The 16,543-nt window shown below is 36.5% G+C and overlaps 1 protein-coding gene across 2 annotated transcripts; it reads right to left on the reverse strand.

Moving 5' to 3' along the window:
• Positions 1–8,991: 8,991 nt before the first annotated feature.
• LOC141288575 (uncharacterized) lies at positions 8,992–16,524 on the reverse strand. Of its 2 annotated transcripts, XM_073820739.1 has the most exons (19): positions 15,326–15,430; positions 14,546–14,880; positions 14,294–14,433; positions 13,998–14,202; positions 13,818–13,922; positions 13,258–13,451; positions 12,918–13,059; positions 12,172–12,828; positions 11,994–12,085; positions 11,671–11,784; positions 11,540–11,587; positions 11,376–11,459; positions 10,557–10,617; positions 10,406–10,456; positions 10,274–10,318; positions 10,132–10,193; positions 9,886–9,944; positions 9,520–9,798; positions 8,992–9,392 (listed from the first exon to the last, which is right to left on the reverse strand). In XM_073820739.1, the coding sequence occupies exons 3-13, from the start codon at positions 14,393–14,395 to the stop codon at positions 10,567–10,569; spliced, it is 1,794 nt and encodes a 597-aa protein (XP_073676840.1). In that variant the 5' UTR covers positions 14,396–14,433; positions 14,546–14,880; positions 15,326–15,430; the 3' UTR covers positions 8,992–9,392; positions 9,520–9,798; positions 9,886–9,944; positions 10,132–10,193; positions 10,274–10,318; positions 10,406–10,456; positions 10,557–10,566. The 2 variants fall into 2 exon arrangements, with proteins under 2 accessions (XP_073676840.1, XP_073676839.1); XM_073820738.1 differs by lacking the exon at positions 14,546–14,880 and having other exon boundaries at positions 15,326–16,524.
• Positions 16,525–16,543: the final 19 nt, after the last annotated feature.

A 16,543-nucleotide genomic window follows, 5' to 3' on the forward strand; every position in this document is an offset into this window, starting at 1 on the left:
GCCTCCTGACCAGCTATGACCAGCTAAAACCAGCCAATCAGCCTAGTTTTGTTTGGTCCCACTTTACATTAGTTGGCCTTAACTACTATGTACTTATATTTAAATTAATCATTTGGTACAATGCACTTTTTGTGTACATACATGTTTTTACATTGAAGTAACACTGTTGACCCATCACTTACACCTTAACCCGCCCTTAAACCTACCCATACCACTAAACCTGTCCCTAACCTTACCCATGTCCCATAGAAGCAAAAGTGCTATGCAATACAATATGACCACAATACGTACATTGTACTTATTTTCTGATGTAAGTACATATTAGTTAAGGCTGTTATTGAAGCAGACGGGACAAGGAAGGTAAGTGAATACAATGGTAGTTCATTTACAGCATAGCAATGATGATGAATGACGTGCAGGAAAGGTAAGTCTCTCTGATGATATAGCAGTATCCAGAATCTGTAGGCAAGCCGGTAATGGTAACTCTCTTCACAGGAACGAAGTCGGAGATCCGATCTGATGGCAGACGAGGAACACAGACGAAGACACACTCACGGTAAACACTTCACTGACTGGACTGACGAAGACAGGATGCTGGAATATAGGATTGCGGGAACAGACTGAAATGAAGCAGAGACGAGGATAAGTATAAACAGGTAGGTATTTCTTTGTGATCTTGCTGGAAGAAGCACAAAAAGTCCGCTTCGTGGAAACGAGTCCGGACACTGAGTTCGGTTGTGCTTGTGCTTATATGTGTGTGTGTGCTGATGAGGTGCAGGTGTTCAGAATTCTGGTGATTGAGATCGTTGTGTCTGAGTGGCTGAAGAGCCTGGCCAATCCGTGACAAAGGCCACCTAATATAAAGTGTGACCGTTTTTTTTTTTTTTTTTTTTTTTTCAGCAGGGATGTAGTTGCAAAGTTACTTTTACTGTAGTTAGTGCACTGTCTGGACTATAGAAATAAAGTGTTACTGGAAATATTTTATCATCCAAAAAAAAAAAAAAAAAAAAAAAACAGTTTTTAGATTACATAATTTCAAAATGTAATTTCCTGGCTTAATCCATCCTTTTGTTTTCTACATTCATGAATCTTTCATGGTTTGCATGGTGCTATTGTTCTCTTCAAAACTAAAGGAGTTTGATTGAATGAGTTCTTGAGTCATTTTCATTTATATTCCCTGTAGATTCTGCATATCTCCTGTTTCTTTCTCCTGCTCTTAGACAGCAGCCATCCAGAACGTTTGAACAGTGGGGGGAAAAAAAAAGAAAAAAAAAAAAAAAAAAAGAAGTGAGAAAGGGAGGGGGAGGGGTGCGCTATAATGCAGTGCACAAAACCAAAATGCCTGTGGCTAATTTCAGCAGTAAAATCTCTTTGGCACTGATAGGTTTCTCAATACTGCTTTTGTGCTTTCAAAGCTTCAATTGATCTGGAAAAAAAGGAGAGAGGGTGTTTTTTGCTAATTGCAAATGTGTCAAAGAAGAAAAGCTCTGATGTGAATAAACAAAGCTGCATGAATTGCAAATTAACATTATTGTGAAGTCATCACTCTTTTATGATCAATCTAAAATCCGACTCAAAGTTTAAAGAACCAGTGATGGCATATCAACGGCACATGCAATAATTGCATTATTAGTGTAAATATTGTGAAAATGTGTCATTACAACTATGATTTTCACATTTTCTGAAGTAAATTTCAGTAGCGCTGTTGCCAAGACTGCTGTGCTGGCTCCTGCCGTTCCGTTAAAAATATGTCTGTGTTTCTCATAAATGCAACACACTTATTCCATACTTTATTATATTCTGGGCTCAATGATGTTCAAGTTTATTCAATTCATAAAACACATTTAAAACAACAAACTAAGCTAACCAAAGTGTTGAACAACAACTAGCCCAATAGTAGTTAAACTGATAGCACTCATGACCAAATGTTAATTATACTACACAAATTAATTTAGAAAGAAATCTTAGATCTTTATCATCAAAAGTGAAATATTGCATAAGAGTGTCGAGATCGGTAGACTATCTATCTGAATGTTCTTTTGCTCCAAATCAAATGACTTCATGACTTCAACTCAAACTGTGATCCACAGTTTGAGTTAGTAGAAACAAGCTTCCAGTCTAGAGTTGTGTGTTATCTGCATAAAAGTGATACGAAACCTTAAATTTACTCATAATTGAATCCAAACATAGCATATAAAATGAAAATAATAATGGTCCTAAAATCGATCCCTGGGGTACACCACAGGTGAGGTGAGCCGCCGTTTCACCAAATGAGGATGAAGACAGTTTTAATAATAATGAGGTTTAATCCACAAGCAGATAATAAGGTGTAGCACATTCGCTAACAACAACTGGCCACTGAACAGTGAACAAGGAGGAACCAAAATACACAGTGGTGATAAATGCTGATCAGCTGTGATGAATGGTTAGTGTCCATGGAAACAGATGAGTGGCAGGAAACAAAGGCTAATAAACACATGTGACTGGTGAAAACAAATTGAAAGTCCACGAAAACAGAAACCAACTGAACATAACTGTAACACAGAGGGTGAGTGAGCACCTAAACTGATGGAAAAATACTTCTATTTGAAAGAAAAGATTGGAAAAGTTGGCTCTTACAATGGAACTAAATGGGGCCAGGTGGTAAAACGTAGAAACAGAACAACTTCTAACCACAATAAATGGTTAAAAAAAAAAATCTAACCTTTTCTGTGAAAAGCTATTTCCAATTTTGTTGTAATAATGACATAAAACAACAAAATAATTCACAAAAGCAATGCTGTACCAGTTTACACAGTTTATACAGTTTATACAGCTTTCACATTTAATTCACACATTAAATATCTACATACACATACATGAATTCTGACATCTACAGGGATTTTTAGCACAAACTGCCTGTTCCTCATATAAAGCTACTGTATAACTTCAAAGACTTGGGATATACTGTATGTGTCATCTGAGTCTACTTTTATTTTTGACAGCCCCTGCAATGCCTTCACAATATTTACACAATATTTTTAAACATTGTAATACGTCCAAATTGAACATTTCAGCATCAATAAAAACATACTAATGCCTTGTACATTTGAGGTCAAAAGTTCACATCCCCCTTTCAGAATCTGCAAAATGTTCATTATTTTAACAAAATAAGAGGGGTCATACAAAATGCATGTTATTGTTTATTTAGTACTGACCTGAAAAAGATATTTCACATAAAAGATGTTTGCATATAATCCACAAGAGAAAATAATAGTTGAATTTATAAAAACAACCCCGTTCAAAAGTTTACATTCCCTTGATTCTTAATACTGTGTTGTTAACTGAATGATCCAAAGCTGTTTTTTGTTTAGTACTAGTTGTTCATGAGTCCCTTGTTTGTCCTGAACAGTTAAACTGCCAGCTGTTCTTCAGAAAAATCCTTCAGATCCCACAAATTCTTTGTGTATTTGAACCCTTTCCAACAATGACTATGATTTTGAGATCCATCTTTCCATACTGAGGACAACTGAGGGACTCATAGGCAACTATTACAGAAGGTTCAAACACTCACTGATGCTTCAGAAGGAAAAAAGATGCTAGATGCAAAAATGCTGGAAAATCAAATAATTTGTGGGATCTGGAGGATTTTTCTGAAGAACAGCAGTCAGTTTAACTGTTCAGGACAAACAAGGGACTCATGAACAACTAGTACTAAACAAAGAAAAAAAAAACTGTGGATCATTCAGGTAACAACACGGTATTAGGAATCAAGGGGATGTAAACTTTTGAACGGGGACATTTTTATAAATTTAACTATTATTTTCTCTTGTGGATTATATGTAAACATCTTTTGTATGAAATATTCAGGACAGTACTAAATAAACATTAACATACAATTTGTATAATCCCTCTTATTTTGGTAGAATAATTAACATTTTGCAGATTCTAAAAGGGGGGTGTAAACTTTTGACCTCAAGTGTATAAATGAGACCAGGCTGGGTTATGTGATGCAAATATCAAAATGTATCAGTTTACAAATCATGCATCTGCCTCTATAATCACAATTTATGTGAAAAAAGAATAAAAGATGTTGGTGTTTTACTGTCACTAGTGTTCATTTCAGGTAGAAACTACAGGTTGGCAACTATAGGCAGAAGCGCATTTGCGCATATGAGCACTGAACTCATATTGATTTTTACAGATGAAATAATACATAATTTCTGCTTTTAAATCCTCTAAAAATGTCCTTATTTACTTTCATTGTAAGTAACCTTGATTTTGACTGTTTTGTGAAAAAGGCCAAAATGATTTTTTCTCAATCAACATTACAACGCAAGTGCTGTTGATTAAGCTTAACCTGTATTGAACTCAGAAGATTCCTTGAATATTGTTCCTGCACGTAGACAGAGACTTGTAAAAAAATAATGGAATTACTTCTCCATCTTTCCAACACCAGCCTCCAGTAACTCACAGGAGACAGATCACTCAACTGTCTTCACTCACTGGTAGTCATAGCATCAAGTCGCTTTGCACGTGCACTCTGTTATTCTTAACTGTGAGGAGTTTCTGGGCACAGCCACATCCTGTTGCCAAAGGTCACTGTCGCTCACGTTGCTACAAGTTGTCAGCCCTCACTGAAAATAAATGATTACAGGCCACTTAATTGCTGGAAGTCGTTTCCACCTTGAATGAGGAAAGTGCGCAATATAATAGTAACTGCTTGCTTTATTAAACATCACTAATATATGTGACCCTGGACCACAAAACCAGTCATAAGTAGCATGGGTATATTTGTAGTAATAGCCTACAATACATTATATGGGTCAAAATGATCAATTATCAGATGGATTGAAATATATCACCTGACCAATGTCTTGAGGTGTGGTAACCGTAGTATAAGCGGAATAATTGACTTCGGTCCGTTGAATTCTATGAAAATAATGCACACCCAAGGTGTAACGAACCACATCGCCACCTCATGTGTGCATTATTTTCTAAAAATTCAACAATCCGTTGTCAATTATTCCTTACTTATTGTATTACCGAGTGTTTGGACTCTCAGTCTGACGGCACCCATTCACTGCAGAGGATCCATTTGTGAGCAAGTAATGTTAAATGTTTCCAAATCTGTTCCCATGAAGAAATAAACTCATCTGCATCTTGGGTGGTCTACGGGCAAGTACATTTTCATTTTTAGCTGAACTATTCTTTTAAATATCACACACATGTTTAACATTGCAAGAGCCAGTACAGACAAATCGTGTGAAATCTATAAAAAAAACAATATGACAGATCAATGTTGACAAACACGCCAACACTGTCATGGTTCTGTGTGAACAAGCTCAACCAGCAAACAAAAATCAGAATAATCCTTCCAAAGCGGCATTTGAAACAACAAGTGAGGAGTGAAAACGATCGTCTGCGTAATACCACCACCACCACCTCTGTGTTTGTGCATTTGACAATGACATGTGCATTATGAGTGTATACAGATGCAATCTCAACTCTATTGAGAAACATCAATTATTCGGCAGCGGTGTCAGTTCGAAAGGCAGCGCTTTATATCTGCCAGCCTTTCATTCCAGGCATCATCTGTTTGTGCCGAGTGGGAGAAAGTTCTCTGGCAGAAATAATGACCAAATAGAAGCAGGTCTTTGAAGACAAGAATCAAAGAATTCCAGCCGCTGGATCGAGGGAATTGATAATGACAGTGTTTTTCGTCAGGGCAGTGAGATTAATCATAGACCGAGGGGAGAGGGGATGGAGGGAAAGAAGAAAAGGAACGAAAAAAATACTGAGGCAAACATTTCTACCGATCCTAATTTTTCTGGCGTGGACTGACTGCTGAGCTCTATAGGTGCTGGTTTGTGGAACAGACTGGGAGCGAGCTCATTAATGCTTGTGTGGATGGATCAGAAGAGAGACTCACTATGTTCTCTCTTCCTTTAACAGGAGACTGAGAAAAACATCCACAAGATGGAAGAGATTGTGCTGCCTTAACTGAGCTTTCTGGTTGCGATGCTTCACTGGTATATGAGCGGAGTGATCTATGGAAATGGCAGCATGCAAAGTTAGTTTGATGTCACCTTGTCATGCTATTTTGCTTCAGGGCCGTGAGAAATCATAACGCTGCCGGAAATGCACTGGGGATTTTAGAATTTGTCTTACGGCATATTCCTTTTTTCTGTTCTATTCTGCAACGCACATGTCAGTGATTATACAACGGTTCTCTTGACCAAAGTGCCTTTAAAGACCAATTCCGGTAGAAATGCTCATGTGTTAAAGATTACAAGCAATAATGCTTGTGTGATATGCTTTATTAGTATCAGCCAATATTAGTGTTTTCCCCCTGTTAAATTTTAGTACGAGTCTGATATCGCAAGCAAAACAACATTTGAGCCTAATTCCATCAATGTAATTGGTGAAATATAAATTATTATTAATATGTCAATAACATTTGTGACCCTGGACCACAAAACCAGTCTTAAGTAACATGGGTATATTTGTAGCAATAGCCAACAATACATTTTATGGGTCAAAATTATTGTTTTTCTTTAATGCCAAAAATCATCAGGATATTAAGTAAAGATCATGTTGCATGATGAATTTCCAACTGTAAATATATCAAAACTTTTTTATATATCAAAACTTTTTTTTATAAAAAAAGTAAAAAAACAAAAATTAAGTTGTGATAACGAGAAAACAACTCTTATGTCGATATCACAAGAAAATTAAGTCGTGATAACAAGAAAACTTTTGTTATGTCGAGATCACAGGAAGATTAAGTTGTGATAATGAGAAAAAAACTTATGTCGAGATCACAAGCAAATTAAGTTGTGATAACGCCAAAACTACTCTTGTTACGTCGAGTTGTTTTCTGTTTTGTAACGAGTTGTTTTCTCATTATCACAACTTAATTTTCTTGTGATCTTGACATAACAAGAGTTGTTTTCTCGTTATCATGACTTATTTTTCCAGTGATCCAGACATTAAATTTTTTTTCTCATTATCATTACTTATCACAAGAAAATTAAGTCGTGATAACGAGAAAACTTTTATGTTGAAAATTAAGTGATAATGAGAAAACAACTCAAAATTAAAAAATGTATGTATATATATATATATATATATATATATATATATATATATATATATATATAGTTTTTTATTAGTAATGTGCATTGCTAAGAACTTCATTTGGACAACTTTTTTCTCAATATTTACATTTGTTTTACACTTTTATATTCCAGATTTTCAAATAGTTGTATCTCGGCCAAATATTCTCCTATCCTAACAAACCATACATCAATGGAAATCATATTTAAATCTCAATTTCAAGGGTCAAAATTGACCCTTATGACTGGTTTTGTGGTCCAGGGTCACATTTGAGAAGCTTTTTAACAATTTTTTAAATTAGGACCATAACAACAACAACAAATATCACACACACACACACACACACACACACACACACACACACACACATATATATATATATATATATATATATATATATATATATATTTATCGGTATCTACATTGGTAACAATTTCTTAAATCATTGCTCCAGTCTTCAGTGTCACATGATCCTTCAGAAATCATTCTAATATGTTGATTTGCTGCTTAAAACACATTTATAAAATATTATTTTTGTTAAAAACAGTTGTGCTTTTATTAAAACTGTAATCAATGTAATATATATGCTTGACTAATAAAATTATTAATTATTTAAATATTATATATCTTACTGAGCTAAAACATTTAAACGGTAGTACAGTTTTGTTCCTTTGTATTTTTTGTTATTGCACATTAAATTACATTAAAACCAATCAAATAATTATTTAATTTCATCCAGCAAATGATAATTAGTTAAATGTTAAATTAGACATCAATACTGCCATATATCCATTAAACATCTCTCTTATCAAGGAACATATTGCACATCAAATGACATTAATGCCTAAGCCAATCAAATGATTATTTAATATTCATCAAGCAAATGATAATTAGTTAAATGTTAAATTAGATATCAATCAGGCTTTTATCAATGGGACTTTGTGTAAAAATATACTTATGGGACAACATATGATCCAAGCAACCTGTGACCCAGTAATGCGTCCCTCTGCCGGAGCGGATCTGATGGGCAGGACTCTCTGAGCTGAGAGTCGGCGGACAGTGTGACCTTTTAGCGAGCATAGGGGATAAAATAAACTGCTGTCAGTGGTAATGAGCCATCTGGAGCTCTCATCCAGCCACCGTCCCACCTGAAGTCCCTATCAATCCAAGTATAGGTCTCTGCGGAACAACAAGAAGGTTTTTTTCAATTATTGGGCGTTTTCAAACCGGGCTAGGCATTTTCCAACCATCCATTCAAGACCGTACGGAAGCCTGTAAGTAAGCGGAAATGCGTTGTTATTATTATTTCTCGTTTTTTCATGATTTTTACTATTCTGTCGATATCGCGAAAACATTTTTGTCAAAATAAAATATGTGTATAAAATACAGGCTACAGTACCTATTTTTTTAAGTGTTACATTAAACTACTGAGAGATCCTTCATAAACCAAATTTCCCGTATTTATAAGATACATATCTTGTATAATAGCCTGTGAGTGTGTATTATATCTTCTAATATTCTCTCCTACCTGCATGCAATTTTCCTCTAATAAAAGCTAAAGGTATTAAAAATTACATTATTACTCAACTATTTATAATTACATTAGATTTATTTTCGTGTGTGTGAACGACACAACATAAATCAAGTTGTAAAGGTGATTAACAAGGTAAAAATTAATAGCAATTTTCAATAAAGTTACCAAATCCTACTGTAAAGCAATGGTGAACATGATTGTATTGGTCTTTCTTACCTGTATTTTTCAAAATATATTTATATGTAATGACTGATATTTAAGTGACATTTGTAGCTTACATTAAATGATATATAAAATAAAACGTATTAACCTTTAAATTAAGGTAAAATGTGTCAACACAGAATGATGAAAACTCTGAAAACTTTAAATATTAGCATCACTTTATTGACCGTATAGATACTTTAACCAATATGAAGAAAAACTATCAATAAATGCCACATTCTCTACTTAATGTAATAGTAAAAAAAAGAGAATCCAATAAAATAAAATAAGCAATAAATGTGGCAAGTTCAAACAGGAGGAACACATTGCATGAAACATTAGATGCTTCCTCCAGCCTCATAGAAACAGTCGCTTCCGCAGTATCCTTGGAAGTCATCAGAGCCAAAGAACCCCTGCATCACACCTCTTTGCCCTCTTCCTCTGTAGCCTTCACCACAGTCTTTGTATGTAGTCTCACAATGGAGACATCTGGATAGACTGTATGGAACCCTGTACAGGTTTCTGAAATTTTCACTGAATGCCTTCCAGTTCACGACACCTGAAAAAAAAAAAAAAAAATTGTCAGCTGACCTTATCATTGTCTTAAACATATTCAACAATACATAACTGAGAAAAAACAGAGAGAGAGCTGTGATTAACCAAACAGTGACACTAATAAAACTTACTGTCCAACCACCGAAAGTGAGCCTCTCGGCGGAAACTTTCCATGCTCACAATGCTTTTGAAGCACCTGCAGGTGAGGGCAAGGGAGCCAATTGCAACATCACCATCTTGAAGCACAACCTCCAGTAAGATTTCACGAAGGACCAGCAGAGGAAGCTATACATGAACAAAACATAACAATCTGAACTTCTTGTGGTTATAATGATTCCCTTGCATTTTATAAATTGAGAAATAGCAAATACATGCCTCCTGTATGTTCAGGGGTTGGTCAACGGTTGCCACTAAGAAGGGACAAATGAAGAACATCAGTAAATGACAGTCAACATTTACTATAAATAACAGAGCACCTCAAACAAAATAAATCATACCAGTTTTGTTTGGCTTGTCAGTCCGCCTTCTCTTTCTTTGCTGGATTTCCATGACCGATCTTGATAAATTTATGACATAAAAACACATTAATAATACAGTATATAAAGTTTCATTGCATGAAGATATGACAACTAAAAAAAGTCACACTAACTGTAAAGGCATTTGCCATCCTTGTCATTATTTTTTAGAAAAGGACTAAAAACAAGGGAAATGAAAGAAAGAAAGAAAGAAAGACAGTCAAACACCTTGGTGGGAATTTCTCCAGCAAAAGGACAGACCACCATCTTCTTATACTTGGTATGTCTGACTATAGATGTAAAAAGCACAAGTTTATCAAAACAATTCTTAAACTAACAGAATGTTTTTTAATGAGCTTGGAAAACCCACCTCTGAAAAGTCAAATGTTCCCCCCAAGATGACATAGAGAGCATACTGCAACATGAATTATGTATTAATAACTGCACATGGGTTTAATTCTGACATGGCACCTGCAGAACCAATAATAGCCATTGATCCTACCATTAGTATGAAGACTCCACAGCTGCAAGACATCTCTTGTCGAGGTATATCCTAGATAAGTAAATTACATATGATATCTTTTTTAACTAGTACCACTAAAGCCCTAATTCATAAAATATTTCAATCACATTTGGTGTAAAATGAAACATACCCCAAGGTCCTCAGAATAGAATTCTGTCCATGTCCCTGGACACAGGCTCTGAGCAATTTCTCTGTCAAAAAAAAGAAATGAATGAAAAAAAAACACAAAAAAAAACACACACATTAAGATATACACTACAAACAGGGTTTTTAAAAGAGAACTACCCTGCAATACTACATATGATTACCAAGTAAATTTGAAACAGAACAGAAAATAATAAAGGCAGAGTTTAACAGGAACTGTCCCGCCTTTATTTTTCACATGGCTTTCTTCTTAATGCAGGGATTAATTAATATATGACCCTAAAATTAAAGTGTGTTGCAAGTAAAGTGTTCCTTAAATTGTATGCAATGAGAAAAAAGCCAATGAAAAAAAACAAAACAAAAAACAAAACAAAAAGAGAACTGAACATAGAACCAGAGAACACAAAATTCTGTAACAGCAAAACCTGTATATGGCAATGTAAGTGCCATCTCCAAAACCTGGAGTTTTCAGGGAATTGAGAAAATACAATTCACGCAATTTTGGCTTCATGATCTGAAAAAATGTTTTCACCCTGTGTTAGTTTTTAGGAAAGGCATAATAATCAAGGAAATAATCAGAAATATGCCGCTGATTTCAGTTTGTACAACAATTGGTATTGTATATGTTTATGTATCCCAACATTAAAGCAGACTCACACACAGCATCCAATGCCCTGGCACCCAAGATGGGAAGACCACAGCATCCTTGCTCATAATTTCAGGCTACATGTATATTAAAAAAAATGTTTTATAGTATATAGTATGTTTAATATTTAAATACATTACATATGTCAGTGATCCTTACAGGTAAGTGGTCCATGGGATGTGCACAAATTGGTGGCAACCATGTCACTATGGTATGGCTGTCAACTGGATAGATGTCCACATTCTGGCCACAAAAATAAAATTGTTAGTTGAAGTATTTGAACAAAATGAATTTATTTATGCTCTCAAACTTTGAGGTTAAACCTGGGAGAGTGCAATCTGTTGCAGCACACAGAAGCAGGAATTCAGCACCTGTGTGAAAACATTTAGCTACTTTGAAATGGACATTTTATTATGATTTTAAGTTTTGATTCATGTATTTGTCTGTTTCTTACATTTCCTTCCACCTCGCAAAGGTTTGTCAGTGTTATTAAGTCTTTCTGTTTTATGACAATAGAGCCCACAAGTGCTACTTCATCATCAGCATTTGCAGAATGAACTTGAGCCATCTGTCAAGAGAACAGAAATTTTCTATTACTTACAAAACAGATTCTTAGTAGTCTTAGTCTTCTAAAAGACCTGGCGTTGCACACAGTGAATATTGTTGGCTCTATGATAAATCAGTTGTAAGTTCCTTAGGATATGAGTGTCTGAATGCATAAATGAAAATGCAAAATTTAATCATAATAGAAGTAATAGAACTGTTTAGCTATATTACCAGTTTACGCTGTGATCGAGTCAGTGGCTTTCCCCAGCAAGCCTTGCTAGGTTTTATTAGATGTAGTCTGGTCATTTCAGGAGCCCTGTTCTCTTTATTTAAAGACACATAAAAGACATAATGATTTGTAAATAGCAAATAAGAGATAAGATTCAAAGTATACATGTAATAAACTTACCTACAACCAAACGTCCAAACAAATCAGTTTGGAGGTTTATAGTCGTTTTTGGATGCCCAAGGTTCTTCTGTATTTTTGACAGCATGGATCCATTTTTTTCTTTGTTTTGCAAGTGCAAAATGTTTCTTACAAGAAACATGTGGGTGGTGGGAGACATCATATTCAAGAAATAGTTGTTCTTGCGCATTCCAGCGAAAAGTTGTTCGGCAGCTTGTGTGTTCACTCGGCCAGCCAACTCTGGGACAATCTGAATCTTTCTAAGTGTGTCTCGCTTATCCTTACTGTTGGCCTCATGGAACTTGTCAGATAGAGCATAGTGCTCGGAAGAACCAGTCACTGGATGGCAATTATCATCCTCATCCATCTTCTTCTCTTTTATCCAGGGTAGGCTTATAGTTAGGGTTCCGCTCTCTGCAGCTGTTATATTGTTTTCTGTAGATTCCGCAAGTCGTCCCTCAAAGGGTGTAAATGGCATTGCTTCTGGCCTCCTTAAGTTGGAATGGGTGGCCAGTCCTCTGGCAAAATCATAAATACAAATGTTTGGGATATGTTTCCATGAAAATAACATGTCCGTAAAGTCTCTAGGACTTTCAGCACGGAGGAGAAATTTTACACTGTAAACTATACCACAAGGGCATAAAATGGCTGCCCATCCACCTGACAAAGAGTAGTATAGTTTGTTTAGTGAATGAAATTCATTAACTTTCAGAACATATACATTTGAACTCACAGAGCCCACCATATACCTGATGCTCCCCAAACTTTTTGAAAAATCTTGTCATATGCAGTTCTGTTCTGCATTTCTTTTCTCAGTCTGGATAGAAGATCAGTCTTTGATCCTTCAGTGCCAACTCCACAGGCCTTGCAGAGTTTACGAATGTCTGCAACCTGGTAAAGCACAAATATGTCTGATATTACATTACAATATGAAACTAGCTCTTTGTGTGTTAGTTCTAACTACGACTAGAAGGTAACAACTTATTTAGACCTGCATAGTGATTGTTTCATTACTGGACAACCTTCACCATTTTTAATAAACTGCCAATTATAAGAGGCTATAGAGATTTATACTGAGCTGGTGCATACCTTTAGGTTCATTAATTCATCACTGAGTCTCTCTTCTGTCATGTCTATTTCAGCGATGTTGTCTAGTGTATTTGTGGTCTGCACTTTCTTCCACTCTGTGTTTATCAAAGATGGTGACCTGCGTGTGTGTCTGCCGATCCAAGGGGCCCAGTTTTCATAATTGGGTTTCAAAGTGTAAGGATTTGTGTCTCCAACTAAAATCATACAGAAAATAAAGTAGTGAAACAAACTCTTGAAACAAGGCATTTTGTTTAGATGTGTAAATACATGTGTAAATCAGTGGTTCTCAACCACATTCCTGGAGGAACCCCCAACACTGCATGTTTTCCATGTCTCCTTAATCAAACACACCTGATTCAGATCATCAGCTCATTAGTAGAGACTCCAAGATCTGAAATGTGTGTGTCAGAGGAGAGATGCAAAATGAGCAGTGTTGGTGGGCCTCCAGGAACGTGGTTGGGAACCACTGATGCAATGAACTCAACTAGTATATGTACAAGAGACAAGGAAGTTGTTTACATTATTGCACATGATAGACTAATTGTCTTGTTGCAACTTACTCCTCAACAAGCCAGTTGCAATCCTCTCCATTGAAAGAGTCTCCCAGAACTCCTCGGAATTCACCTCTCCATTGAAGGTTTCAGGTGGCTCACTTATGTCACTGACTGGATAAAGAAACAAAATTAAATTAACACAAATTAACTGCAAATAGAAATTGTCAAAAAAATGTGATTCTTTACCTGCCATGTTGAACACTCCCTTTTTATGCAAGTCCATTACAACAACTGGAGGATGATGTCCACATTTTAGACACGAAAAGGCATAATCATGGTGAGTTAGTGCCTCAAAATGTAAATATGCATGAAGAAACTCTGTCTCCTTTGGGTAAGGCACGTGTGTTGTCTTTTGCAATATGGAATGCACCCTTCCAACTGACACATGATCCTGAGTGAGAACAGTCATGAGAACATATATCAGTGCTAGATTAAGTTGAACAATCCTGAGCCTAATGTATCTTAAATTTCAGAAACAAAACCTGAACAGAATTCCTTATGAAGATGCATAGAAAGATGCTTAGCAGCACTTTATCATTAAAGTTGTGAAGCCCATGCATCCAGTCCTGGTATCGGTAAAACATACCACAATTACTGCATTTCTTGCAGTATGTGGATATTCCTAATGAGGTAAATAAACAGATAATAATGGTATGGATTATTGTGAATATCATACTTTAATACTGCCCTAATACTGGAGTATAATGCAAAAAAAAAAGACATGTACTACTCACAAAAAGTTAGGGATATTCAACTTTTGCAAATTGACTTATTGTCTGGGGAGGCACAGCATCCCACTCTTCTTAAAGGGCTGCCCTCGGGTCATTGAGATTCTGGGGTGCAGAGTCACGACCCTCTACATGGTACTTTGACAAGCCAATACTATCTGAATAACACCATTAATCCAGTCGTTGTGCCTCTGCATGAGCAACACAGGCCTGATTTCATTTTTATGGATGACAATGCCCCAGCTCATCGAGGTCGCATCATCAGGGAATAGTGGCAGGAGGCTGGGGTACCTCAAATGGAGTGGCTTGCACTTTCTCCAGACATGAATCCCATAGAAAACCTATGGGATAAGCAGAGTCGTCATATAGAAAGTTGTAACCCTGAACGTCAGAATCTCAATGACCTGAGGGTAGCCCTTTAACAAGAGTGGGATGCTGTCCCTCCCTAGACAATAAGTTGATTTGCGAACAGCATATGTCGTCGTTGTTAAGCTGTAATCGATGCTCAAGGAAAGTTACAAGTTATTAAGACATTGACATTTTTGTTGTGGTATACCCACCACTGTTGTTAGCTTTTATTTTAACAAATTGCTTTAGAAGAATAAATGCATGCTTCTACTTAAATGCCCTTCTTTTATGATATATTATCACTGTAGCAATTACCTTTTATCATTTTCCATAAATTTCACCCGAAAGTCGAATATCCTTAACTTTTAGTTAGTAGAAATCAACAGCTTATTAATATTAAACATTATCATTAAAAATGTACAAACCAGCAATGCCTACCTGTCACTACACCAGTGAGTGTCGCCACTTTAGCATTTTTGGTGATAAGGACAGGAGCACTGAGAGGAACAGGTCCAGGGCACTGAGAGCAGAACTCCTCTTCAGGAATAAGATGTTGAGGAATGTCTTCCTTCTTTACATCTTCTATAAAAACATCTGATAGTGTGTCTGGAAGCTTTTTGTTATGGTATATATATTGTACCATCCGCTTCAGGACATCACTCTTTGGAGGATATTCCCATTGCAGGCCAGACAGGTCATCATGTTCTGCTGGTTCAATCTCTGCAGCTGCTTCTGGCATGGTTGTGAAGAGCTCCCGCTTCATTTGAAAGAGACACCATTTTGCTATGCACTTATGCAGACACGATCTCCTACCTTTGATACAAGGGCAGTGCCAAGTGTTTGTCTTGGAATTGTAATTAACCAAAACTCTGCCCAGTCTACTGTAATAAGAAGCCCTTGGCTCATATACTGATATATAATGCTTGTAGTCGGGGCCTCCAATAGTAACAAGGCTAGTAAATGTTGCACCTTTACTTTTAGCCTGACCTTGCAGTGTTAGGCATTGGTTTTTCCTTGTGTTACCAAACCATTTTTGCTCCACCATCTCAGTCAACACGTCCTCTGATAACTCTTCATGTGGTGCAATAGCGCAGGAGTAGTCTACTGATCTCAGATGAATACATGATGTAACCAAAAGTTCACTCCTTTGAGTCATTTCAGCACAAGTGTTGCACATATCCATTTCACACATTACCTTGTGTGATGAGCCCCAAATTTTCTTGGCCACATGAATGGGAATACAGGGCCCACGAAATGATTTTGCTACAACATATATCCCATTCTTTTTATCAACACACTGTGTTGGTAAATGATAAGTTGAAGATACGGCATGTATAGGTTGATGTTTCCGCTCAATGTGTTTTTTCAAATTTTTTGAATTTAGACTCACACCACAGTGAGGACACCTCACAGTGATCTGCTTTCTTTTAATCACTGGAGGAGCTGCTGGAGCAGGTGCTACTGGTGGCAGTGAAGGAGTTTCCTGTGGTGGATGAGGTGCTGCTGGTGGCAGTGAAGGAGTTTCTTGTGGTGGATGAGGTGCTGCTGGTGGCAGTGAAGGAGTTTCTTGTGGTGGATGAGGTGCTGCTGGTGGCAGTGAAGGAGTTTCTTGTGGTGGATGAGGTGCTGCTGGTGGCAGTGAAGGAGTTTCTTGTG

Source organism: Garra rufa, chromosome 16 (assembly GCF_049309525.1).
Source record: "Garra rufa chromosome 16, GarRuf1.0, whole genome shotgun sequence".
Taxonomy (NCBI): Eukaryota; Metazoa; Chordata; class Actinopteri; order Cypriniformes; family Cyprinidae; genus Garra; species Garra rufa.

Bases quoted from the DNA above. Each gene is read 5' to 3' on its own strand.
- LOC141288575 (XM_073820738.1), bottom strand. From the start codon at position 16,079: ATGTGTGAAATGGATATGTGCAACACTTGTGCTGAAATGACTCAAAGG. The intron at 11,588-11,670 runs GTAAGAAACAGA...GTTTTCACACAG, and splicing joins TTTGCGAGGTGGAAGGAAAT to GTGCTGAATTCCTGCTTCTG. The intron at 10,618-11,375 runs GTAAGGATCACT...TTTTTTTGACAG, and splicing joins ATCCCATGGACCACTTACCT to AGAAATTGCTCAGAGCCTGT.